Raw genomic sequence first — 25,880 nt, forward strand, 5'->3', positions numbered from 1 at the left:
GACTGGAAAAAGAAAGGAATGGAACATATTTCAGAAGAGGAGGTAAACAAAATTAACAGCTTATTCATAGCAAGACAACAAGCAGAGCTGGAGTTGCAGAGGAAGAGCTTAGGAACAACAAAAGGGCTAGGGGTGAGAATGCAGGGACTGCATCAAACCTCCACCAACTCAAAGCACCAGAAAAAAAGAGGAAGAAGGACTAACAATGAGGTGTTACAAGAACTGGGACAGATGCTCCTAAATTTAGGTAAGATGAAAGCCCTTGAGGCGTTCACATGAACCTCCTAAATTGTTTTCATTATGAAAGTACTTTCATGGAATGCTAGAGGGCTAAATAGCCTAAAAAACAACGTTTATTAAAGAAGAAAGTCCAAAAGGAACAACTAGACATAATATTTCTGCAAGAAACTAAATGTTCCAGCCAAACAATGGCCAACATTAGTAAAAAAACTGAGTAAACGAATGGACCACCTAGAAACAGCAAGTAGTGGATGGGAAGGGGGTATGGCCATTCTTTGGAATCCACAGGTGATACAGCTAGTTTCTTCTGAAGCAGCCAGATCTCATATTTCAATAGAAGTCCAAATAGTAGGGAATCCAAAAACATATTTATGCACAAATGTCTATGGACCTCAAAAACTAGAGGCCAAATTACTATGGCTTAGCACTCTATCCAATTTGCAGCTAAGATATCCTCAGGAAAAAGCTATCTTCGGAGGAGATTTTAACATGATCACTACGCTCACGGAAAAGAAAGGAGGTGTGAGAGTGTTGAACAGGGATACTGAAGCTTTCAAAGACTTCATTAACTCGGCCAAGCTGGTAGATGTCCTCCCCAAGAGTGGAGCCTTTACGTGGAACAACAAAAGAGGAGGGGATAGGCAAATAGCCTCTCGACTGGACAGATTCTTAGTAACAGAAACCATTCTCCTGGAAGGGATCACTGTAGAGTTGGACATAATGCTGAGTGGAGGTTCGGACCATTGGCCCATAACAATGACGACGACTATCCAAGGCACACCTGGGAACAAGCCATTTAGATTTGAAAAGTTTTGGCTTAGTCATCCAGAGTTCATTTTGAAAATTTAACAATGGTGGAATGAACCGTTAGACATAAGAGGAACAAAAATGTTCATTCTACAAGCTAAACTTAAACACATCAAAGCTAAACAAAAAGCATGGAATCAGGAAGCCTTTGGTAACATATTCAAAGAAAAAAGAAACTAGAGGAACAAATGGAACTAATTCACAAGGATTGGATTCAAGGAAATATTCACTAAGACTCAAGGAATATAGAACAAAAGCTAATGCAAGACTGGCAGGCCAGATGCCAACAGGAGGAAGTGCTATGGAAGCAAAAATCTAGGATACAATGGCTTAAGGAAGGTGAACAGAATACTAAATTTTTCCATAGATCGGCCATTGATCACAGAGGGGCTAATAGAATATTAAGCATAAAAAACGAGCAGGGAACCGTGGTTCAGACTCATCAGGAGATCTCAAGCCTGCTAATAAATCATTTCAGCCAAATTGCTAGGGAACCTGAGATTGACAGAGAGGAAGCTATCAAGGAACTGGTAACTGCTATCCCCAAGCTCATCAATGAGGAGCAAAACAAGGCTTTAAATCATGAAATCACCTTGGAAGAAGTAGAAGAGGCTGTGAAAGATATGCCAAATGGTAAGGCACCAGGGCCTGATGGCTTCACCATTAACTTCTATAAAGAGTGTTGGGAAATCATTAAGGCAGAGGTTTGGGAAGTGGTAGAGGATTCCTGTCGATCCTCTTCCATCCTCAAATCCCTCAATTCGACATTCCTAACCCTTATTCCAAAGGAGGAGGAAGCCAATACTCCGACGAAGTTTCGACCAATTGCACTGTGCAATGTATTGTACAAGATTATTTCTAAAGTCATAGCCAACAGACTAAAACCAATTCTTCCTGGAATCATTTCGGAAGAATAATCAGGCTATGTAGAAGGGAGACAGATAATGGATAACATCTTGCTCGCTCAATAGATGATTCACACTCTCCGAACTCAGAAAAAAGCAGGCATGTTAATGCAGTTGGACCTATCAAAGGCTTATGACAAAGTAAATTGGATCTATCTGGAGGCTATTCTTGAAGCCTTTGGCTTTGGGAAACAATGGGTGGTCTGGATCTTAACCTTAGTTAAATCTACCAGATTTTCAATCCTGGTTAATGGAGCTCCAACAGCCCAGTTTACTCCATCTCGAGGTGTGCGACAAGGAGACCCCCTTTCTCCGTTTTTGTTTGTTATTCTAATGGAAGGACTAAGTCGGCTAATCGGCAAAGCAAAAAAGGAAGGAATTATTCATGGATTACAACCCTTCCCCTCAAGCCCTGCAACTACTCATCAACAATTTGTCGATGACACAATGCTGCATGGGACGCCCTCGGTTAAAGAAGCTCTTGGCTTCAAAAATATTCTCAATTGCTTTAGTAGGGCCTCAGGTATGGAGCTTAATTTAGCTAAATCTTCTATTTTCTTTTTCAATACACACCTTGCTGTCCAGAAGAATCTCTCTAACATCCTAGGTTTCAAAAGATGCAATCTTCCTTCAAGATACCTCGGCATTCCGCTGACTGACAAACCCTGGCAAAAATTGCATTGGGAAAAAATTATTGCTAGCCTAGAGAAAATATTTCATCATTGGACGCACAGAGCCCTTAACTTTGTAGGCTGTCTAGTCCTCACCAAATCAGTCCTTCAGGCACTGCTGCATTACATGCTCTCCATTCTCCTGGCACCGATAGGTGTGCTTCAGAGAATCCGTTGCATCCAAAGAGAGTTTCTTTGGTCGGGAAATTCAGGGAAACAGAAGTGGTCTCTAATGGCATGGGATAAGATATGCAAACCCAAACACATGGGCGGATTAAATCTGCAAGACCCCATCACAGTCAACCATGCATGTGGGGCCAAATTATGGTGGAGGTGGCTAAAGGAACCCAATTTACCCTGGGCCAAGCATTGGAAAGCTAAGTATGCAAATAACTACAGCATGCAAAATTTGATTAGGATGCAAGAAACCCCTGATGGCTCTCCAATCTGGAACCTTGCTAGAACTAATCGACACATAATTCAGGAACAGAGCTTTTGGGAAATCCGAGATGGAAAGCGGGCCCTGTTCTAGGAAGATGCATGGCAACAATTGCCTAAGCTGGAAAGCCCTGAATTTATCAACATTCAAAGAAGAAGCCAGGAGCTAGGGAGAACGACAGTAAACCATTACTGGAAACCAAATGAGAATAACCAAGCATGGAGAATGTGGTTATTCAGTGATACAAACACACCGGAAAGGGAAGACAATGGTATACGAGCTCTGAAAACAGAGTTGGACAAAAGAAAGATAAGAAATGCATTGGATGCTGATACACTACGTTGGGGAAAGCTCGAGGGAGGCAACTTCTCACTCAAAGAAGCAAGAGTCTACATAGAAGGGAATGAACATAAGGAAACAGTCAAATGGTACAGTAAGGTGTGGGATGCAAAACTTTGGCCGAAGATTAAAACTTTCCTCTGGCTCTTGATGCACCGAAGGACGCTCACCTGGGAGAACCTTAGGAAAAAAGGTTTCATAGGCCCCTCACGTTGTCCCCTATGTGGAATTGAGGAGGAAACCATGAATCACCTCCTCAATACTTGTGAATGGACAAATAGCCTCTGGAATTGGATGGAATCCATATTTAACAGGACGGATAGGGTAAGAATCTCAATTCAGGAGAGCATAGAGAATTGGAGAGGCAATATTTCCAAAACCCACATGGTTAATGCAATTTGGAAACTCACACCAGGGTTTATCATATGGACGGCATGGAAAGAGAGAAACGGAAGAGTATTCCAAAATGAAACTAGAAACATTGAACTTATCAAAGGAACAATTCTGCAAAATGTAAGAGAAACAATTCTTACCAGAGGAAAAGCTGAACAGAACAAGGATTTCTCAATGGATGACTTGCGGATTCTGAAGGCATTTGGCATTGAGATAGGAACCATAACTGCATCTTCAAATCAGCTACAACAACAAGGCACAGTCATGAATGCCTGGATTCCTCCACCGTTAGGATTTCTGAAACTCAATTTTGATGGGGCTTCTAGGGGGAATCTGGGACCTGCAGGTATAGGAGGGGTTCTGCGGAATCACAGAGGTGAAATACAACATATTTTCAGCCAAGGGCTGGGGGAAGGAACTAATAATGAAATGGAATTTGCAGCATTAGAGCAAGGATTAAAAATTCTCAGGCGCCTGAAAACAGGAGCCACCGTGGTGGAAGGGGATTCGCAATTGGCCATCACAGCAGCAAGGAGAATGCAGGCAGGAGTGCAACCGAGCAAGGTCACGAAGCATTAGAGACTAGCCAAAGTGACAGAGCTCATAGCAGAGCACCTCTCCTACCTCGACGGAATCATACTACAGGCAGTGAGAAGAAAGGAAAATGCAGTGGTGGATCGTCTGGCCAACTACGGGATTGAAAACCACTTTACCTACCCGGACACATGTTGGCATGAGGTCACATGCACCGTACTTCGAAGTAAGTGCTCACTTCTCTCAAGATAAGACATAAGTTAACGGAAGAAGTGGTGCAGGAGTACGAAGAATTTTGCCTTAATTGAAAATGAAGGTAACCAATCGAAGGGACATTAGGCGTCAGAACCATGAAGGACGTAAGGAGGAATGGGAAATCATCCACACGAACATAGCCCATCAACCGAGGCAGACCACCAACAAAAAATATTATCAGCGCCATCAACAAATCAAAGGGCAGGACAAATGGCATTCAACCAATAGGTTCAAGTGTGGCAGAGTTAAGACTAAGGATACTCATGATGAACAGGAATTGGGAATTTACTACAATAGTTATTATGGGAGGATCAGCATCCTTTCGACGGTGAAGTGGAAAACCTGGGGCCGGATCTGGCCACCATCTACTATATTTACAACCTCCCACCACAGGAATGGCACCCAGTCCTCTCACTTCTTGCGACAGAACAATCGCTGCACCAGAAGAAGTTTAAGTGTTTTGGCTTTTTGCAATAGCAGGATGGTGCGAGAAGGTAGTCGAAATGTTTCGGCAAACAAGGACCTGTTGAAGGCAAGGGAGGCCTATGAAACCAGGACTACCCAAAGAGAAAAGCAGAAAATCGAGGAGATAGAAGTGGAGGTATTAGAGGAAGAAGAACAATTGGAAGAGCAAGATCTGGAGAAGGAAATTGAATGGCTTCATGACCCGGGTACTACAACCACTAGAGCAACCCAATTTGTTCGCACTAAGGCTGAATTCTGGAGAATGAAAACCATGCTAGCCAAGGCGCTTAGCATGTAGGGTGAAGAGATCAAAAAAGTTCAGCAGTCAACCTCCTGCAGTTCGATAGAGCATATGGCCAAACTGGATGCTGTGGAATTCAATCTAAGTGCCCTGTCGCAGGAAGTCGGAGTTCTTTCGAAGAAAATGACTGTCCTCATTAGTCTTCTCAGGAATTCCATATTGTAGGGATCGTCAGCTGCGATGGAAAGCATGAAGGAAGCAACAGATACTAGTCAGGGAAAGCAGACCATGCATCAGCGTAATCCTCAGCCTGAGAAAGGGACTGCAAAGGCAGGCCCAAGTAATCCCAGTAAAGATTATGTCGTCCTAAAGCTGTAACAGCTTATCTGGTTCAGTTCTCTCATCTTGTTTTGGCATGTTTTGTTCCTGGCTTCTAGACTACTGGTTTCTTGTCACTACGAAGAGCACCTTGGTTTTCTTTCTGTCTTTTGGTACCACTGTTTATTCACCCAGTGTGATGAACTGTTTTGTTGTTTCAAGCCCTTCTCTAGGCAATCCTACGTGGTTAGTCTTGGGCTCAGGAAATCATGTTTTTTCGTGGCTCATAGACATTTCGAGTGGGCAAGGAAGTCTTAGTTATGTCTGTGCGTGCACACCATTTTGTATATTATGTATTTGATGAATTAATATAAAGTTGTTGACTTACACACAAAAAAATGGTTGAGATTGCTTTGACGAGGATCACTCGAACTAGCCATTGGAGGATTTATCTTTAAATAGGAGGTCATTTGTCAGTCAATTCATTCAATCTTTTGATCATGTGCTAAGCGAAAATCTCTTGTGTAAACTTTTTCGGATATAAAGAAAGACTTTGGGGTTAATTTTCGCTAGTGTTACTCTTCATGGAAGTACTGTAAGATGTGTCGTTTTCATGTGTAAATTTTTTTTTAGCCATTGATAATAGATTCTGAAGTGATTTGAGTATAGGTATCTTTCTCAGTCGCTGGGGTTTAAGTGATAATTTAAATTTGAATGTAATAGCAAGTATCTCTATTTATCTGAATTTTATTATCATTTTCTCACTCTATTTTGATGGTTGAATTGAGTTTTGCAGGAAAGTATTGATATTTAGATCATCGGGCGTTCAGGGAAGTTTTCAGTTGGACCAGCCAACTCCCGATCCGTGTTTTTCTGAAAATGCCTGCTTAATTTGATCCCAAGCTTATCATAATATTTTCTATGGGTGATGCATGAAGGGTTTTGAGCTCAACACCTTTTTAAAGTAAAAAATAAATAAAAATTTATGTGCGAAATTGATGAATCTAGTTGTTGAGAGCCTTAGATTGTCAGATATGGGAGTGGAGTTGGACTCACACTCCTCAGATCTGATAGATCTGTCATTCCTGTGCATAGATCTGTAATTATTTTTTGCTTTTCTGACTTGGGTTTTTCGGGGTTTTAGTTTTATCATTGTATATATCATTTGGGTGTTTTTTTTGTTGCCTTGCAACTATAGATCTGAGGAGGAAATCTGTGTAGAGTTCAGATCTAGGCCCTGGAGGGTAAGATCTGGATCTCTAGAGTTTTTATTTGCATAATCTTGTAGCAGATTATTCAAAAGATTTTGGAGTCCAAGGTTTCAAATTTTTCTTTTAAATCTGGAGAATTTTTTTAAGGGTTTCATTAATAAATCTGAAGCAGTTGATTCAACATTTTAAATTAAAATATCTGGAAATTTCTGTTCAGTTGTTTGGCTACCTGTCTGCTGCCTGGGTTTTCAGTTTCTTTGTTGTCTGAGGTTTTTTCTAATAGAAAATTTCGAATTTGTTCATGCTCTCTATATCTTGGGGTTTCCTGGAAAGTTTCAAATTTTTTTTTTATTACCTGAGTTTGGGTTCTAATTTTTTTTAAGATCTAGAAAATCTTGGGTTTCTTCCTGTGTTTTTTCCTCTGTCTATCCTTCCAGTAGTGACCTCTTTTTCCCTCACTCCCTAACCCGCAGCATCCTTCATCCTCTGTGATTTCCCTGCGTATAACCCTCAATCTGCTCGCCCTCCTTTCCGCTGCCTGTAGCATCCCTTCCTACCATCCGAGCTTCCCTCTCCCTCCATCATTACAGCTCCACCATCTCCAATGCTCCCATCGAAGCTTCGAGCTGCTCACCGCATTTTGGACCTACAAACACAAGCAAAAAGCGACATTTTCCTTCACACAACTATTCCATATCTCCTTTCTTTGTCCACGGCTTCAAACGTTTCTTCGATCCAACTCTTTGAGCCCTCCCCCCTCGCTTTTTGCTGTCCATCACATCCAGCATTTCTTCCTTGCTTCGACCTGCTCGCAGCCTCCATAACTTGCGTCCTACCATCTGAGTTTCCCTCTTCCCTCGAACTCCATTCCTCTGTTGTCATCGAACTCCACCTGCACACAACAGGGAACACTCAAACCTTCACATTTTCCTTTTTTATTTTATTCGATTGTGTGTTGGTTAGGGTTAGCGTATGCACATTTTTGTTTAATTTCATTTGATTTTTTGACTTAGTTTAGTGCGTTTTCATTTGGTTTTTGGTTATTTGTTTTGATTCATTTTATTTATTTATTTTTGTATTGTTATGAGCTTAGGTTTGATTTTTTTGGGTTTGGTTAATTTCATTCCATCATTCGAATTTTCTTGTTTAGCCTTTTGTTTTTCGACATTTTTTATTAATGATTTGACTTTGCCTTTTGATTTTTATTTTTATTTTCATTTACATTAAAAAAAAAACATTAAAAATTTCTAAAAACTTTTAAAAAAAACATAAAAAAATCTAAAACAATTTAAAAACTCTAAAAAAATTTAAAAAAATCTAAAAAGTTCAAAAAAAAAAATCTAAAACAATTTTAAAATTCTTGGTAACAAAGGAATTAAATTAAAGGGATTTTCACTTTTACATTAAATATTTTGATGTGGCCTATGGCCCATTAAAATCTTAAAATTTTAACTGTTTGATTCAGTTCGACTTCTTGATTTATCACATTGAAGTTACTGCCTAAGGAAAAATTAAAATTCAAATTTGAAGCTCCTTAGTGTTATCTGGTGATTAAATGCGTTTCTCTAATTTCTCTATTGTCAAGTGCGATTAATGTTTCAAAATTTATATTGGCAATAGGAGAAATTTAATTAATTATAGATCTGGGTCATTAGTTTAAAATCATTTTTCTAGAATCTCTTGCATGATACAGTTTTGGGGCATCTATATTGATCATACCTAATTGTCACCATTTGTCACATATTGGAAAATTGTTCTAGATAGGTTGTTTTATTTAGTCTATGGTTAATGCAAATATTAAAGGCACTCGTCTGTAGTCATTTATATCTTGTAATTGTGTCTCATTTTAATCCATCTATATTACTTGACCGAGACTTTCTTTAAATTCATCAAGTTGTTCATCATTAAAATATCCTAGAGCCCGTGTTCCATAGGCTACCTTCATCCATTCACCTTAGGGACTACCCCCCTTGACTTGCCTAGGAGAGATTCTAAACGGAGTGAGTAAGGATTAGAGTGACAACCCTTACTCTGAGTGTTGTTGCACTACCCAGACACTTTATGCAACAACATTTTTTGGCGCCGTTGTCGAGGATAATAAAGAAAGATAGAGAGGCTTATGATGTTGACGCTTCCTTGTTTCTTTCATCCTCTGACTGATGCTGAAATTTTTGTACTTGTATGGATATGGCATCCATATGGGTAGAGTGTTCATCCTTCATAGCACCAACTTCCTTGGCATGGTTTTCCTCCATGGTCAATAACTTATTCTGATGACATATCTGACCAGCTTCCATATTTTTTATTACTTTGTCATTATCTGCTTTTATGGTCATCAAGCAATGTTGCATGGAGTTTATCACTTTCTCATGATTTGCTTGTATGATAGCTAACTGATTATTATAATCGAATCTCATGATGGTCATTTCTTCATCCATAGTTGACAATATGTTCTGAATCGAACTTATTTCTTCTTGATAACTTGTTTCCATGGCAGTCACGTGATGGCAGTCACGTGATGGCAGTCACGTGATGGCAGTCACGTGATGGCAGTCACATGATGGTAGTCACGGTGGCTATGTGATCAGAGTGTTTAATTTTCATGATTTTAATGACAAAGTAATAAAAAATATTGAAGCTGGTCAGATATGTCTTCAGAATAAGTTATTGAACATGGAGGAAAACCATGCCAAGGAAGTCAGTGCTATGAAGGATGAACACTCTACCCATATGGATGCCATAACCATACAGGTACAGAAATTCTAGCATCAGTCAAAGGATGAAAGAAACAAGGAAACATGAACAGATCATAAGCCTCCCCGTCTTTCTTTATTATCCAAAAAAGTTTGTTTGTAATTTTATTGATTTTCTCCATGATATGCCGGAAGAGGCTATTCATAAATTGCCTTTGTTCTAGAGTGGTGATTCAGTTGTTGTTAAAAAGCATCTATGCAGGGTTATTCATACAATAATCAAATATTGTAGTTCTTCCCAATATAAACATGAAGATGTCAAAATGTGTCTATTTGCCTTTTCTTTAGAGGGTGATGCTTTGAATTGGTTTCATAATTGTTCTGAAGATTCTTTCGCTTCCTTACAAGACATCATCAATGCTTTTTACAGATAGATATGGTGATTAAGGTAGCTCGCCTTGTGCCCCTAACATTATGCAACAAGATGAAAGTAATCTTGTAAAGGATCCAACTGTTAATGAAATACTTCAGGACAATTCTCCATATCAAAATGTGTCATCCAGTTGTACAATTGCAAGACAAATCCATGATAGTGGAAAAGCAGGAACAAGTTATCAAATCAATGTCAACAATGAAAGGGAGAATGATAAGCATCTTATAGAAGAACTAAAGCAGTTGGTTAAAGACATGTAGTTCAGTCAAACACAGCTGGTAAAAAATATGGAGCTTAATTAAGAAAAATTTATAATTGATTACGTCAAGGATATGAGAACTTGTACACTCAACTTTCCTCTAGGGCTAATAACTTGCTTTGCATAGAATTAATTTCCCTGTCATGATTAGCTTTCATGGTTTCCTTTTCCTTAGCATATTGACTCTGCATGTTGGTCCTCATAGCCTCCATATTATGAGCACACTTTTCTACTACGGTGGCTACGTGATTAGAGTGTTTAATTTTCATGATTTCCATCTCCTCATCACGTTTTTCCAGTTGAGTGTACAAAGTTCTCATATCCTTGACGTAATCTGTTATAAATTTTTCTTGATTAAGCTCCATATTTTTTACCAACTGTGTTTGACTGAACTGCATGTCTTTAACCAACTACTTTAGTTCTTCTATAAGATGCTTATCATTCTCCCTTTCATTGTCGACACTGATTTGATAACCTTTTCCTGCTTTTCCACTATCATGGATTTGTCTTGCAACGGTACAAGTGGATGGCACATTTTGATATGGAGAATTGTCCTCAAGTACTTCATTGACAATTAGATCCTTTACAAGATCACTTTCATCCTGTTGCATAATGTTAGGGGCACAAGGCGAGCTACCTTGATCACCATATCTATCTGTAAAAGCATTGATGATGTCTTGTAAAGAAGCGAAAGAATCTTCAGGACAATTGTGAAACCAATTCAAAGCATCACCCTCTAAAGGAAAGGCAAATAGATGCACTTTGACATTGTCATGTTTATATTGGGAAGAACTACAATATTTGATTATTGTATGAGTAACCCTGCATAGATGGTTTCTAACAGCGACTGAATCACCACTCGAGAACAAAGGCAATTTATGAATAGCCTCTTCCAGCATATCATGGAGAAAAATAGTAAAATGGCATGGGGTAAACAAATGTTGTTGCACAAAGTGTCTTTATTATCCGAAAAATGTTGTCACACAAAGTGTCTAGGCACCACGACAACGCTCAAAGTAAGGGTTGTCACTCTAATCCTTACTCACTACATTTAGACTCTCTCCTAGACAAGTCAAGAGGGGTAGTCCCTAAGGTAAATGGATGAGGGTAGCCTGTGAAACACAGGCTCTAGGAGATTTTAATGATGGACAACTTGATGAATTTAAAGCGATTATGGGTCAAATAAGATAGATAAATCAAAATAAGACACAATCACAAGATATAAATGACTACAGACCCATGCCTTTAATATTTGAATTAACCATCGACTAAATAAAACAAGTTATCGAGAACAATTTTCCAATATGTGACGAATAATGGCAATCATGAATGAACAATATAAACGCCCAAAACTGTATCATGCAAGAGATTCGAGAAGAATGATTTTCGTTAAGAATTCAGATCTAGAACAATTAACTTTCTCCAATAGTCAATATAAATTTTAAAACATTAATCACACCTTGACCATAGAAAATTCCTGAAAATTGCATTTAATCACCAAATAACACCAAGGAACTTTAAATTAGAATTTTAATTATTCCTTAGGCAATTAGTTGAATGAAGAAATCAAAATATTTTTAATGTGACAGAATTAAAATGAATTAAAGGGTTAAAAATTAAGATTTTAATGGTCCATAGGCCACATTAAAATATTAAATGTGAAAGCGCAAATCCCTTTTTAGTTCATTAGTCATGAGAATTTAAATTTTTTTTAGATTTTTATTTGTTTTTAGATTTTTTTAATATTTTTAATTTTTAGGATTTTTTTTAAAGTTTTCTATTTTTATTTTTTATGATTTTTAAAATCCAAATAAAAAAATGAAAAAGGTGAAATCAAATCAAATTTAAAAATGAAAACCAAACCAAAGTAAAAACTAATAGAACCAAATCAGAAAATCAATTAAAACAAATCCAAATGATGCAATAAAACAAAAAAAAACAAATCGAAATTCAAAAAGAAAAACAAAAACAAAAAAAACAAAAAAAAAAAACTATATATATATATATAAGGTCCAATAATAAAACTTAACCCTAATCGTGAAAAAAATAAATAAAAAAAAATCGAAAGTGCTTTTGCTATTTGTGGTCATGCATGTTCGGACGGTGGGAGAGCGAGGTCAAAAGATGGAAGCTTGACGCGTAAGGGAGAGGGAGACGACAAAAGAGAGCAAGCATGGACAACGAGGAGGATAGGACGAACGGGTTGAATAAGAAGGGAAATCACAGGGTTTGGAGGAGGCAGCTACAGGTGGTCGGAAAGAGTTAGATGGAGCTGCAGGAAGGGATCTGAGCGATGGGCAAAGGAGTTTGAAAGTGAAACGATTGTTTGCAGGTATGGCAGCAGAAGGGATGAGGGGTGATGGAAAAGGGAATACGGACAGCAGGGTAGCAAAGAACTGCATGTCAATTGCAAGGAGTTGGACGCAGATTTGAGGGTTGGAGAATACTGCACGCAAGTGAAGGATAGAGCAATGGGGAGCCAGATGAGGGCAGCGGATGAGGAAATCGAGGAATGGTTGTGGATTTGAGTGGGTGAGGGAATGAAGAATGTTGCATATAGATGAGAGTAGGTGAGGGAATGAACACTCGGATTGCAGGAAGAATGGCACCAACGAATTTGATGCCAGAGGGTGAGAAATCGCAGGGTTTGGTGGCAGCGATGGAGGGCAGCGAGGGTTTTAAGGGGAATGCAGGCAGATAGCAAAAGGTTGTGGGTTAGGTAAAAAAAATCGAAATTTTGCAGTGAGACGAAAACCCAACCAGTAAAACGATAAACTTAGACAAATGGTAGCCAGAAAACCCCAGAAATTTCCAGAAAACCTTGATCAAAATGTTATACTTCTACTTTAGATTTATCAGTGAAACCCTTAAAAAAATTTCCAAATTAAAAAAAAATAAATAAACACCTCGACTGCAAAAGGATGAATAATGTTCCTATAAAATGATTTTGATGAACCCCAGAGATCCAAATCTTACCCTCCAGGGCCTAGATCTGGACTCTATACAGATTTCTTCCTCAGATTTGTAGATGCATGACAACAAACCCTGTGATTTCCCTTATTCTTCGACCCGTCCGTCCTGTCCTCCTTGTTGTCCATGCTCGCTCTATTCTAACGTCTCCCTCTCCCTTACGCATCAAGCTTCCATCTTCTGACCTCACTCTCCCACCGTCGGAATCTGTATGAGCACAAACAACAAAAACACTTTCGATTTTTTTTTATGAAGTTTCATTTGTTTTTTTTTTACGATTAGGGTTAAGTTTTATTGTTGGACCTTTTTTTTGTATTATGTATGTGTTAGTCTAGAGTTTGTATAATTTTATTTTTTTTCATTTTGAATTTTGATTTGGTTTTATTTCTTTAATTTTTTATTGCATCATTTGGATTTGTTTTAATTGATTTTCTGATTTGGTTCTATTAGTTTTGGTTTTGTTTTGGTTTTCATTTTTAAATTTGATTTCATTTCACCTTTTTCATTCTTGATTTTGATTTTAAAAATCATAAAAAATAAAAATAAAAATAAAAAACTTTAAAAAATCCTAAAAACTAAAAAAATCTTGTGACTAATGAACTAAAAAGGGATTTGCGATTTCACATTTAATATTTTAATGTGGCCTATGGCCCATTAAAATCTTAATTTTTAACCCTTTAATTCATTTTAATTTCGTCACATTAAAAATATTTTGATTTCTTCATTCAACTAATTGCCTAAGGAATAATTAAAATTCCAATTTAAAGTTCCTTGGTGTTATTTGGTGATTAAATGCAATTTTCATGAATTTTCTATGGTCAAGGTGCGATTAATGTTTTAAAAATTATATTGACTATTGGAGAAAGATAATTGTTCTAAATATGAATTCCTAACGAAAATCATTCTTCTGGAATCTCTTGCATGATACAGTTTTGGGCATTTATATTGATCATTCATGATTGTCATTATTCATCACATATTGGAAAATTGTTCTGAATAACTTGTTTTATTTAGTCGATGGTTAATTCAAATATTTTAGGCACTAGTCTATAGTCATTTATATCTTGTGATTGTGTCTTATTTTGATTTATCTATCTTAATTGACCTAGACTCGCTTTAGATTCATCATGTTGTCCATCATTAAAATATCCTAGAGCCTCTGTTTCACAGGCTACCCTCATCCATTTACTTTAGAGACTACCCCCCTTGACTTGTCTAGGAGAGAGTCTAAATGGAGTGACTAAGGATTAGAGTGACAGCCCTTACTCTAAGCGTTGTCACGGTGCCTAGACACTTTGTGCGACAACATTTTTTTGCGCCGTTGTCGGGGACCCATTTATTGGGCCTTGGCTCTACGACATTCATCTTTCATCTTTCTATCATTTATTTTAGCTGGAAATGCCAACATTTTTTGGCATCATTTGATCTTTTCATCGCTTCATCTTTCGTCATCTCATTAATCGTTTCATCTTCACTTTTAGCACCTGGACATATTAGTTCATTTCTTGTTTGGGTGGCGACTCCACTTATTCATCCATTATTTCTCAGACAAGAAGCCCTCCCTTATATCCATTTGTTTTTGCCTCTTGGATCCTAGAGCTAGATTCATGTTCAAGTGACGACTCCATTTCTTCCATTTCTTACAAGAATTTCTACTAGAAGCTCACTTTTTGTGGATCTCTTGATTTTCTTGAGTAGGGGTCTCTCTCTAGCATACATTTGGCCAATTCATCATGGATGATTTGTTTACCCCATGTCATTTTACTGATTTTCTCCATGATATGTTGGAAGAGGCTATTTATAAATTGCCTTTGTTCTCGGGTGGTGATTTAGTCACTGTTAGAAAGCATCTGTCCAAGGCTTCTCATACAATAATCAAATATTGTAGTTCTTCCCAATATAAACATGAAGATGTCAAAATGTGTCTATTTTCCTTCTCTTTAGAGGGTGATGCTTTGAATTGGTTTCATAATTGTCCTAAAGATTCTTTCGCTTCTTTACAAGACATCATCAATGCTTTTACAGATAGATATGGTGATCAAGGTAGCTCGCCTCGTGCCCCTAACATTATGCAACAGGATGAAAGTGATCTTGTAAAGGATCCAACTATCAATGAAATACTTCAGGACAATTCTCCATATCAAAATGTGCCATCCACTTGTACCGTTGCAAGACAAATCCATGATAGTGGAAAAGCAAGAACAAGTTATCAAATCAATGTCGACAATGAAAGGGAGAATGATAAGAATCTTATAGAAGAACCAAAGTAGTTGGTTAAAGACATGCAGTTTAGTCAAACACAGCGGGTAAAAAATATGGAGCTTAATCAAGAAAAAATTATAACTGATTACGTCAAGGATATGAGAACTTTGTACAGTCAACTGGAAAAACACAATGAGGATATGGAAACCATGAAAATTAAATACTCCGATTACGTAGCCACCGTAGTAGAAAAGTGTGCTCATAATATGGAGGCTATGAGGACCGACATGCAAAGTCAGCATGCTAAGGAAATGGAAACCATGAAAGCTAATCATGACATGGAAATTAATTCTATGCAAAGCAAGTTATTAGCCCTAGAGAAAAATATGGCGATCATGGAATTTAATCATTCAAATCATGTGACTGCCATGGAAACAAGTTATCAAGAAGAAAAAATTTCGATTCAGAACAGATTGTCAACTATGGATGAAGAAATGACCATCACGAGATTCGATTATAATAATCAATTAGCTATCCTACAAGCAAATCATGTGAAAGAGATAAACTCTATGCAACATTACTTGATGACCATAAAAGTAGATAATGACAAAGTAATAAAAAAATATGGAAGTTGGTCAAATATTTCTTCAAATTAAGTTATTGCCCATGGAGGAAAACCATGCCTAGGAAGTCAATGCTATGAAGGATGAACACTCTACCCATATGGATGCCATAACAATACATGTACAAAAATTTCAGCATCAGTCAGGCGATGAAAGAAACTAGGAAACGTCAATAGATCATAAGCCTCCCTGTCTGTTGCAACAAGCTCCATCTTATTATGAGGAGGTCATTTGTTCCATTGTAAAGTCGCTAATTGAAGGTGACCTCGATAAAATGGAAATTAATAAGAATCAGGTTGATGCTTACATGTTTGATCCACCTATGATGAAAGATCAAGTTATAACTCATGACACTTGTGAGACTAATCCATCATTATTAACAGAGAAGATGTGGAATGAAGAAAGACATGTCATGTATATCTTAAATACTTCATCTCAGAGTTTTGAAGCAGAATGTTCCACATCGTCAGTGATACATCCTACCACAAAGAAAAGACGCAAGAGAAAGAGAATGAGAAAGCGATTTGATGCATCTGATGGTCGCGAGCAGCTTGATTTTCAGATAGGAAAAAGTCCTACCTTGTGCAAGATTGGACATGGCACATCTGAGAAACAACCAACAGATTTGCCTGAAAGCAGGCAAATGCTCAGTATGCACTATATTGAACACATCTAATGCCATGGGGCATCTTCGTATTGTATTTCTAACCTTATACCCTGTTATTTCAGTATTTCATTTTGTAGTTACATTTGTGTTTTTCATGTTATTAGGATAGTTAATAAATGAAGAGCTTATATCGTTTATGTGCTTAACATTTATGATGATTTTTGGATGGACGCTACATATGTTATGTTGTGTGTTGCGTGGATGAAGATTCTGGATTCTCATATTCCTTTGGTGCAGCAACGTGCCCCTAAGTAAACCAGATGTTGACCACTATGTGTCAACGACCCATAGCAGTACACCCCTTTTTTCTCAAAAGGGATATCTCCTTATTGATGTGTTCGATTCGTCCAGCTATCACCATCAGCTTAAGGATCATGTTATAATGTAAACCCATTCTGCATGTATATGATGTAAATAATCTTAGCAGATTTGTGTCGTGTATGTAACTACCTAGGTAAACCTATTTTTCTTGTGATGATCTTCATTCTGGGAGGTTTTTTGTCTCATCGATCCATTCTCGGATGGTCGACAGAGTTTTTCTTCAGTCTTACCCCAAAGTCGGAATGGATTTTGTCACTGGGACCTTAGGGGAGTCCTAGTGTTCTAGATCGAGTCTATGTAAAAGTGATTTGGGAATAATCCTGACTATTTGATTAGGTTATTTTATTACAAATTGCTTGGTCTGCTGGATTATATTTGTGTCGCATAAATGGGTAGTCTGTGAGGGTCTATCACAAATGGGGTTTCCCCCTTGAGATGTAAAAAATATAAAAATTATAATGTAAAGTGTCTTGAGGATTGGAAAAATAATTAATCCCCCCATAGGTTAATTAATTAAATTTTATGGTCAAAAAATAATTAAAATCCTAAGTAAGAAATTTAATTAATTCTAGGTCATATGTAAATTTAAATTCTCTGAAGGCAAAATCCGTCGGTCCTTAAAAATTAAATTTTAAGAGTTAATTAATTAAATTTTATGGCCAAAAAATAATTAAAATCCTAAGTAAGAAATTTAATTAATTCTAGGTCATATGTAAATTTAAATTCTCTGAAGGCAAAATTCGTCAGTCCTTAAAAATTAAAATTTAAGAGGTCCAGAGACTAAGGTAAATTAATTATTTTGATAAATTTTAAGCCTTTGATCCCTAGGGTTAAGTCAAAATCAAAATTTAAGATTTTTGAATTAATTAAAATGCATTTAACTGAAAAATTCAAATTTCCTCAAAAATTTAAAATTTCGACGGATGAGATTAAAAGAAATTTTGATCCTCATTAACGGTCGATATTTCTTTGACGAGGATCACTCGAACTAGCCCTTGGAGGAGTTATCTTTAAATAGGAGGTCATTTGTCAGACAATTCATCCAATCTTTTGATCGTGTGCTAAGGGAAAAGCTTTTGTGTAAACTTTTTTGGATAATAAAAAAAGACTTTGGGGTTAATTTTCGCCATTGTTACTCTTCATGGAAGTACTGTAAGATGTGTCGGTTTTCGTGTGTAAATTTTTTTTTAGGCATTGATAATAGCTTCTGAAGAGTTATTTGAGTACAAGTATCTTGCTTAGTCAGTAGGGTTTAAGTGATAACTTAAATTTGAATGTAATAGCAGGTATCTCTATTTATCTGAATTTTATTATCATTTTCTCGCTCTATGTTGATGGCTGAATTGAGTTTTGCAGGAAAGTCTTGATTTTTAGATCATCGGGCGTTCAGGGAAGTTTTTAGTTGGACCAGGCAACTCCTGATTCGTATTTTCGAAAGGGCCCAGCTTGATTTGATCTCGGGCTTATCATACGATTTTTTTGGTGATGCATGAAGGGTTTCGAGCTAAGCACATCATTTAAAATTTATTTTATTTTTTTTATGTTCTAAATTGACGAATCTGGCTGTTGAGAGCCTTAGATTATCATATATGGGAGTGGAATTGGACTCACACTCGCGAGATCTCTAGATCTTCTATTTCTGTGCATAGATCTGTAAATTTTTTGGTTTTTCTGAATTAGGTTTCTGGGGGTTTTTTTTGTATATCTGGGTTCTCGGTGTTTTTGTTTTTAGGTACAGGTTGCAGATCTGAAGGTGAAGTTTGAGTTGAAGCCAGACCTAGGCCCTGGAGGGTAAGATCTGGCCTCAAAAAGCCATTTTTATAGGAGCATTGTTCTTCCAGTTTAAGGGTTTTAATTTTTTTTAAATCTGGAAATAATTTTACGAGGGTTTCATTGAGAAATCTAAAGCATAAGTGTGAAATTTGTTTTTCCAGGTTTATCTTGAGTTTGGGCTATAGTTTCTTCGCTTCCTGAGGTTTTCAGATTTGTTTGTTGCCTGGGTTTTTCCTAAAGGAATTTTTCGAAATCGTTTTTCTCTTACTGCATTTTTCTAGTCTGTGGGAGATTTCGAAATTGTTCATTCGCCATTTGCTATTGTAGCCTCCCTCTTCACTGTTGACTTCCTGCATTTTCCTCTTCTCCATTTCCGCAACTTCACTTCCCTCAAAACACAACTTTCCTTGCTGCGTTATTCCTCCTACATTCATCTTTTCCGCAACTCTCAAACGCTGCCCTTTCCCTTCGCTTCTCTTTTTCCCTACGTCGTGCCTTACTCCCGCATCCCTCCTTCTTCTCACTCTTCAACTTGCAAAACCTGCAAAATAAAATGAAGCCCGTTGTTCCTATCCTCCATCCATCTCCGTGCAGTGCTCCTTTCCTCACACTGCACTTCCTTTCCACCTCCATCGAATTGCTCCATCCCATCCGTCGAACGCCCTCAGACCTGCATCACAAGCAAAAGGAGAACATGTTAAATCTCCTATCTACATACCCTCGTTGCTTATCACCGTCGTCGGACCTGCATCACAGCTCCATCCCTATCCACGTTGAGCTCCTCTCTCCTTCGGCCATCGAAAACCTTAGCACCTGCAAATAAATTACGATTTCATTTTTTTTTTTAACATTGTGCACTCGTTGAGTTGAGTTAGATAGGATAACGTAGGTTTTAAAACATTTTCGATTTATGATTTTTAGTTTCAATTCATTTTAATTTTAGTTTTGATTTTATTTTTTATTTTTTTTTAGGTCCAAAACATTTTTAAAAAATATCGATTTATGTTTTATTTCTTTTTTCTTTTTTTCTGTTTCAATTTTTATTTTTATTTTACTTCAATTTTTTATTAAAATTCAAAAAACTCTAAAACTCAAAAAACCATTAAAAAACTTTTATATATATATATATATACTAAAAAGGGGAGACGGTAACGGCGTTTCGGAAAGGATTAGGCTAAGCCGCAGGAGCGCAGCTGCAGGACCACTGTTTTGGTTAACGGTTTGGGGAACAGGAAAACGACATGGTGACAGATCAACCGCAGAGAGTGACAGGGGAGCAGGAATCTACCGTTATGGAAGGTCAGCAGGTAACGGACCTCGTGGACTTCACCGAGGACCCGTTAGAGGGACAGCAAATCTTCGGAAACCCTAGACTAGCTGCGCCGGCATTCACTCCGCCATTCGCTGAAGGGTCTTGCGCTCAGGATATCTCACCGGTAGTTTCACTGCCGGATCCCTCATCTTCTGCTAACGGTTTGGAGGCACCGCCTCTCTCCCCAGGTACCGCTCATATTCTTTCCTCGCTATCGTCTGATGCCCTACTATTTGGTCCTATCTCCCCTCAGCTGCCGGTTTCGCCTGAAGTTCATGGGAACCAAGAGACAATTCCTCAAAACCCTAGCCCGATCATTGGGGTAAAATCCTCCGGTTTCTTTGGTACTCCCACGGTTAATGTAAACCCTCCGAATCATCCATCCCAGACCAAGGACTCAAACCCGCTGGTCGATCATCCGTCTGCTCCTCGCTCGAAGAAACGGAAGTCAAAGTGTGTTAGGGCAACTTCAAAGGACATCACTGTAGATTTTGGCAACCCAATGGATTTCGAAGAAACCCTGATGATGGCGCGCACGGTGTTGGTTGGACATGTGCGAGGTCGCACATACTCGACGGATAGGCTGAAGAGGTGGGTCAAGGAAATATGGGGTGGCATGCTCCCACAATTGCCTGCTGTCGAGGTCCTCCAAAGAGGATGGTTTTCCCTTCAATTCGCACAAGAAGGTCACACGGAGGCGGTCCTTGAGAAATTTTGGCACATAGAATCTGCACCGGTGCTATTGAAACGATGGAGTCCGCTCTTTGATCCCGAGCGAGAACAAATTGCAGCAGGGCCATTATGGGTAAGGTTGCCAGGTCTACCGCTGCAATACTGGAGAGATACAGCTTTTACCAAAATCGGCAATGCATTAGGTACATACCTGGATCACGATCGATCCTATTTGGACTCAGGGAAGAAGTCGGTGGCTCGGATCCTGGTGCATCTGGATACCAGAGAAGGTTTGGAAGAGAAAATTACCCTTAAATTGGGTAAGTACAGGCGTTCGCAGATTCTGGATTATGAAGGAGTTCCTTTCCGCTGCAACCGATGTCATCAAGTGGGACACCTATACAAGGAATGCCCTTTGAATAATAGCTCTGCAAACTCTTCAAAGGTCTCTCCTATCCCTTCAAAGAGGAACTCTCCACTCATCCCTCAAGCGGAACAGAAGATTGCAGATCCTGCTAGAGACATGATTGGGCCGGAGCAGAACAAGATGGATGTGCCCTCTCCTCCTATGACTCGGGCTCGGGCTGCAGCTGCTGCTGCACTGGCATCGGGAACTGATCTTATCTCTAACCCTAACTCAAAGGAGATTCCAATTGAATTTTTAAATTCAGTTTCTAGTTCCATGATGCATTGCATTGATCCCACATTTTCCCTTGTCTCACAAGAGCAATCATATGATTTCGTAAATTCTGTTTCATGTTCCAAGGCACATTGCAGCATTCCTCCCCCTCCTTTGGTAACCTCCACTGCCCCTCCCTCCTTGACTCGATCTCCCTCCCCCCCTTCCGATTCATCTCCTAGACATCCTCCTCCCCATCCATACTCCCTTCGCCCTCGGACCTCACTTGCAGAACACTCTGATTCTCAGATTGGACTAGGTATTGTCACCACGGGGCTGGGTTCTATTGCCACAAGAGGAAGGAAATCAGATCTCAATAAAGCTATAAAACTAGCCGGTGCTGAAGTCGCCTCTGGGCGACAGGCCACCATTGACGGGGTCCTTAGAGCTTCAAAACCCCCAAAGAGGGGTCCCTCATGAAGTGTCTCTCTTTCAACTGCAGGGGTTTGGCCAGCTCCCCCAAAAAACTAGCCATTAAACGACTTTTTGAGGTCGAAAATCCCGACATCATTCTTCTTCAAGAGACTCTGGGATCAGCGGAGAATATCTCACACTCTCTCTGTCACATCTCGCCTCATTGGAACTACATAGCCCTGGACGCAATTGGTAGATCAGGGGGTTTGGCGATTGGTATCAACCCAAAAACCATCCGTGTGGATTCATCCTGGGGTGGACCGGGTTTCTTGGGGATTGATATCTTCTCCGCTGAACTAGGGCAAAATTTGCGCATTGTCAATGTTTACGGGCCTTGTCAACAGAGGGAAACATTTTGGAGACAGCTCCTCAGCAGCAGATTGATGGCCCTAGACCGCATTATATTGGGAGGGGATCTAAATTTTTCACTGGGCTTTCGGGAATCATGGGGCTCTAGGGCTCAGATCGATCCCATCACGGACTACATGAGGGCCCTACTGGAGCATCATGAATACATTGACATCCCTATGCAGAAAGCCCTCCCAACGTGGAGGAATAGAAGGATTGGACCAGCTGCACTTGCCCGCAGGCTTGATCGATTTCTGCTGAAAGAACCACTAATCCACCATCTTCATAGGTATAAGCAATGGGTGGGTCAAGGAGGGATCTCAGATCACTCCCCAATCTTAATGGAGCTCTTGGGGCCTCTCCCAAAGCCAAAAGCACCATTCAAATTTAATCATCTTTGGTTACAGGACCAAAGCTTCACAAATCTTGTGTCGGAGTTCTGGAAATCCCACCCTATTGACCGGGAAGCTTCGATGGCTAGGGGCTTTGTCAAAAATCTGACAGAACTTAAGCACATGGTTATCGAATGGGCAAAAGCAAAAAAGAAAAGGGAGGATGAAAATCTCATCAGAGTTGAAGAGGAGCTCAAAGACCTGCAGGATGACAGAAATTTGGCTTTTGGTTCTATGGAGGATAAGACTCGACTCATTGATTTAGAGAACCAAAAGCTGAACATTCTTAAGCTCAGGGAGGAATCTCTTAGGCTCCGGAGCAGGGCAATCTGGCTCAAAGCTGGGGATGAGAACTCTAGATTCTTTCACAACTTTGCAAAGGGTAGGAAAATGGCCAACACTATTTGGAATATTCCTCTACCCGATGGAGGACTGGCAGACACTTTCAACAAGCTCTCTCATCTAGGTACTTCACACTTCAGAGGCATATACAAAAGTCCTGCGGGCACAAATCTGGCTGAAATCATCAGGGTGGCTGCACACTTTCCCAGATTTGTGAATGAGGAGGATATTGATCCGCTTACTGATCCTGTCACCATGGAAGAACTGGAGCACACCATAAAGTGGTTTCAGAAGGAAAAGAGTCCTGGACCAGATGGATGGACTATTGAGTTCTATACAGCTTTCTTTGACATCATAGGCGGAGATATTTTGAAAGTGGTTGAGGAGAGCAGAACTACGGGCCAGATCTATCATGCTATAAACTCCACTTTCATTGCTCTGATCCCCAAAACTGATTCCCCATCATCTTTCGATGACTTCCGGCCCATCTCACTGTGTAATGTCCTATACAAAATCATCTCCAAAATCATCGCAAATCGGATCAGGCCCATTCTCTCAAAACATATTGCCCCCCAGCAGTTTGCCTTTCTGGAAGACAGACAGATTCATGAAGCAATTGGATCAGCCCAGGAAGCAATTCACTCTATCTGGACCAAGCGGCTCAAAAGCATTCTCCTCAAGATTGACCTATCAAAGGCATTTGATCGCGTTAGCTGGCTCTATATCAAGATGATTCTCATTCATCTGGGATTTCCCCTCCCCTTCATCAACTGGATCATGGCTTGCATTACCTCCCCAACTTACAGCATTCTTATAAACGGCGCTGCATCCCATTTTTTCCACTCCGAAAGAGGACTCCGCCAAGGCTGCCCTTTGTCACCTCTTCTCTTCCTGCTAGTTATGGAAGCTCTGAGTCGATTGATTATCTCGGCTAAAAGGGAAGGATCCATCAGGGGTTTAAAAATATCTGAGGCATGTTATCTTACCCATCTGCTGTTCGTTGATGATGTACTAATCATGCTTGATGGTAGTGTTCGGGATACTTCCACTTTTAACAGAATTTTGAAGCTATTTGCACAGGCTACAGGAATGGAGATAAATCGGACAAAATCATCCATCACGATGGTTGGCACCTCAGTAAATGAATCATACTCTGCAGGCCAAGCATTTCCCTTCACAAACCAGCCACTGGACAGAGGGCTAAAATACCTGGGTTTCTGGCTAAAACCCACCTCACAAAAGATTGCGGACTGGGTATGGCTGGTTGCAAAGATTGAAAAAAGGATCACATGCTGGAGCTTTCGTTACCTATCAAGGGCTGGCAGACTAACATTGATCAAATCAGTGTTGGAGGCAACCCCTGTATTTTGGATGGCGCTCGCGTGGATACCTCGAAATATTTTAGCAAAGCTGCAGAGGCTATGCAACAGATATCTATGGGCAGGCAAACAAGAGAAGCGCACCTTCGCATGGGTTGGTTGGAAATCGATTGCTCTCCCAAAGAAATGGGGCGGGTGGGGGCTTAAGGACCTCCCCACCTTTGCATGTGCTCTGGCTGCCAAGATGGGCTGGGCATTGATGACTTCACAGAGCCTATGGACCTCCATTGTATTCCATAAATACATTTGGCCTCAAAATGTCACGGACTGGCTCAGACAGCCAAATTGGAATAGAGTTGGTATCTCGTCAATCTGGAAGGCTCTGTTACATGCCCTCCCACTCATCAGGGACAATATTGTGTGGAGAATCAAAAGCTGAGACAAAGCCTGTTGGGCCTCAAAATAGTCCCTATTTTCACTCCATTATTCACCAATATTTTCACATTTTACCTTCATGTCACCTCCATTCCACCTCCACATCATTCCATTTACCTCATTATTGGATTATAACTATGCTTTTCCAAAGTTTATTAATTCTTAACATTTTAAAGTGAATTTATGGCTAAACTTTAGAAAATAAAATGCTTATACTTATACCTAACAATTAGAATGAGTTTGTTGACATGTGTAGGCACAAAGGAAGCTTCCAGGGCATCTTTATGTGGCCTTGAATGATCAAATTCGAATTTGATAAGATAAGCTTCATGGAGAAGATCATGGACCTCATGGAGGAGATCATGGAGGATAGGGTTATGTGTCATCATTGGTTGAGAAATATGTGGGTCAAAGGAGAGAATAGTGGGTCTACATTTATGAGGTTGTTATCATAAGTTTTTGTATAAATAGGAGTACCTCCTCCATTCCAAAGAGAAGGACTCTTAGAGCATTGTATCCAATTGATGATGGAATAGAATAAAGCTTCATTTTACATATATGTTCATTATGTAGTTTTAGATATAAGTTTTACATATATTTCCATTATGTAGTTTTAGATATAAATTGTGTGAATGTAGGATATGAATTTATGTAGTTTTAGATATAAGTTTTCTTAATGTAGTATATGGAATAATTTGTCTTGTTCTTAGGAGAATTGAGCTCACTCTAAAAGGATGAGAGAAACATGTTATTTCATATTAGATCTTGTTTCATTTCATTGTTTAGATGTTTAAGGATTTGATTGGTGAATGAGTTTTGAATTAAAATCTTATCAGCATGTGAGAGAACAACCAAGGGTCTAAGTTAGACTCTCTCTCCATTTGATTTGCATGATAATTGAAATTCATTCTTTTGTTTTTATGTTTCAAGTATCATATGAGGAGATACCAAGAGTCTAAGTTAGGCTCTCTCTCCAATGATTTATATGGTAATTGAAATTCATTCTTTTTATGTTTCAAGTCATTTCATTTCTTATGCTTATGAATGACTCTTAGTTTAGTTTGGATTAGTACATGAGAGGACAATCAAGAGACTAAGTTAGTCTCTCTCTCTACTTGAATCTAAACAATAACTAAGTTCATTCTCTTGTCTTTATTTCAAGTTTCTGGTTTTATGAATGATTTCTCTATGATACTGTAGGGAAGGAC

General features: G+C 39.0%; 1 protein-coding gene across 1 annotated transcript; it reads left to right on the forward strand.

The window, feature by feature from the left end:
• Positions 1–462: 462 nt before the first annotated feature.
• On the forward strand, positions 463–1,089 carry LOC149152019 (uncharacterized). The gene has a single exon (XM_089443342.1). It carries the CDS (start codon positions 463–465, stop codon positions 1,087–1,089), a length of 627 nt encoding a protein of 208 aa, XP_089299468.1.
• Positions 1,090–25,880: the final 24,791 nt, after the last annotated feature.

Source organism: Pinus tabuliformis, chromosome 9 (assembly GCF_031772625.1).
Source record: "Pinus tabuliformis cultivar Carrire ecotype Pingquan chromosome 9, CPIR1, whole genome shotgun sequence".
Taxonomy (NCBI): Eukaryota; Viridiplantae; Streptophyta; class Pinopsida; order Pinales; family Pinaceae; genus Pinus; species Pinus tabuliformis.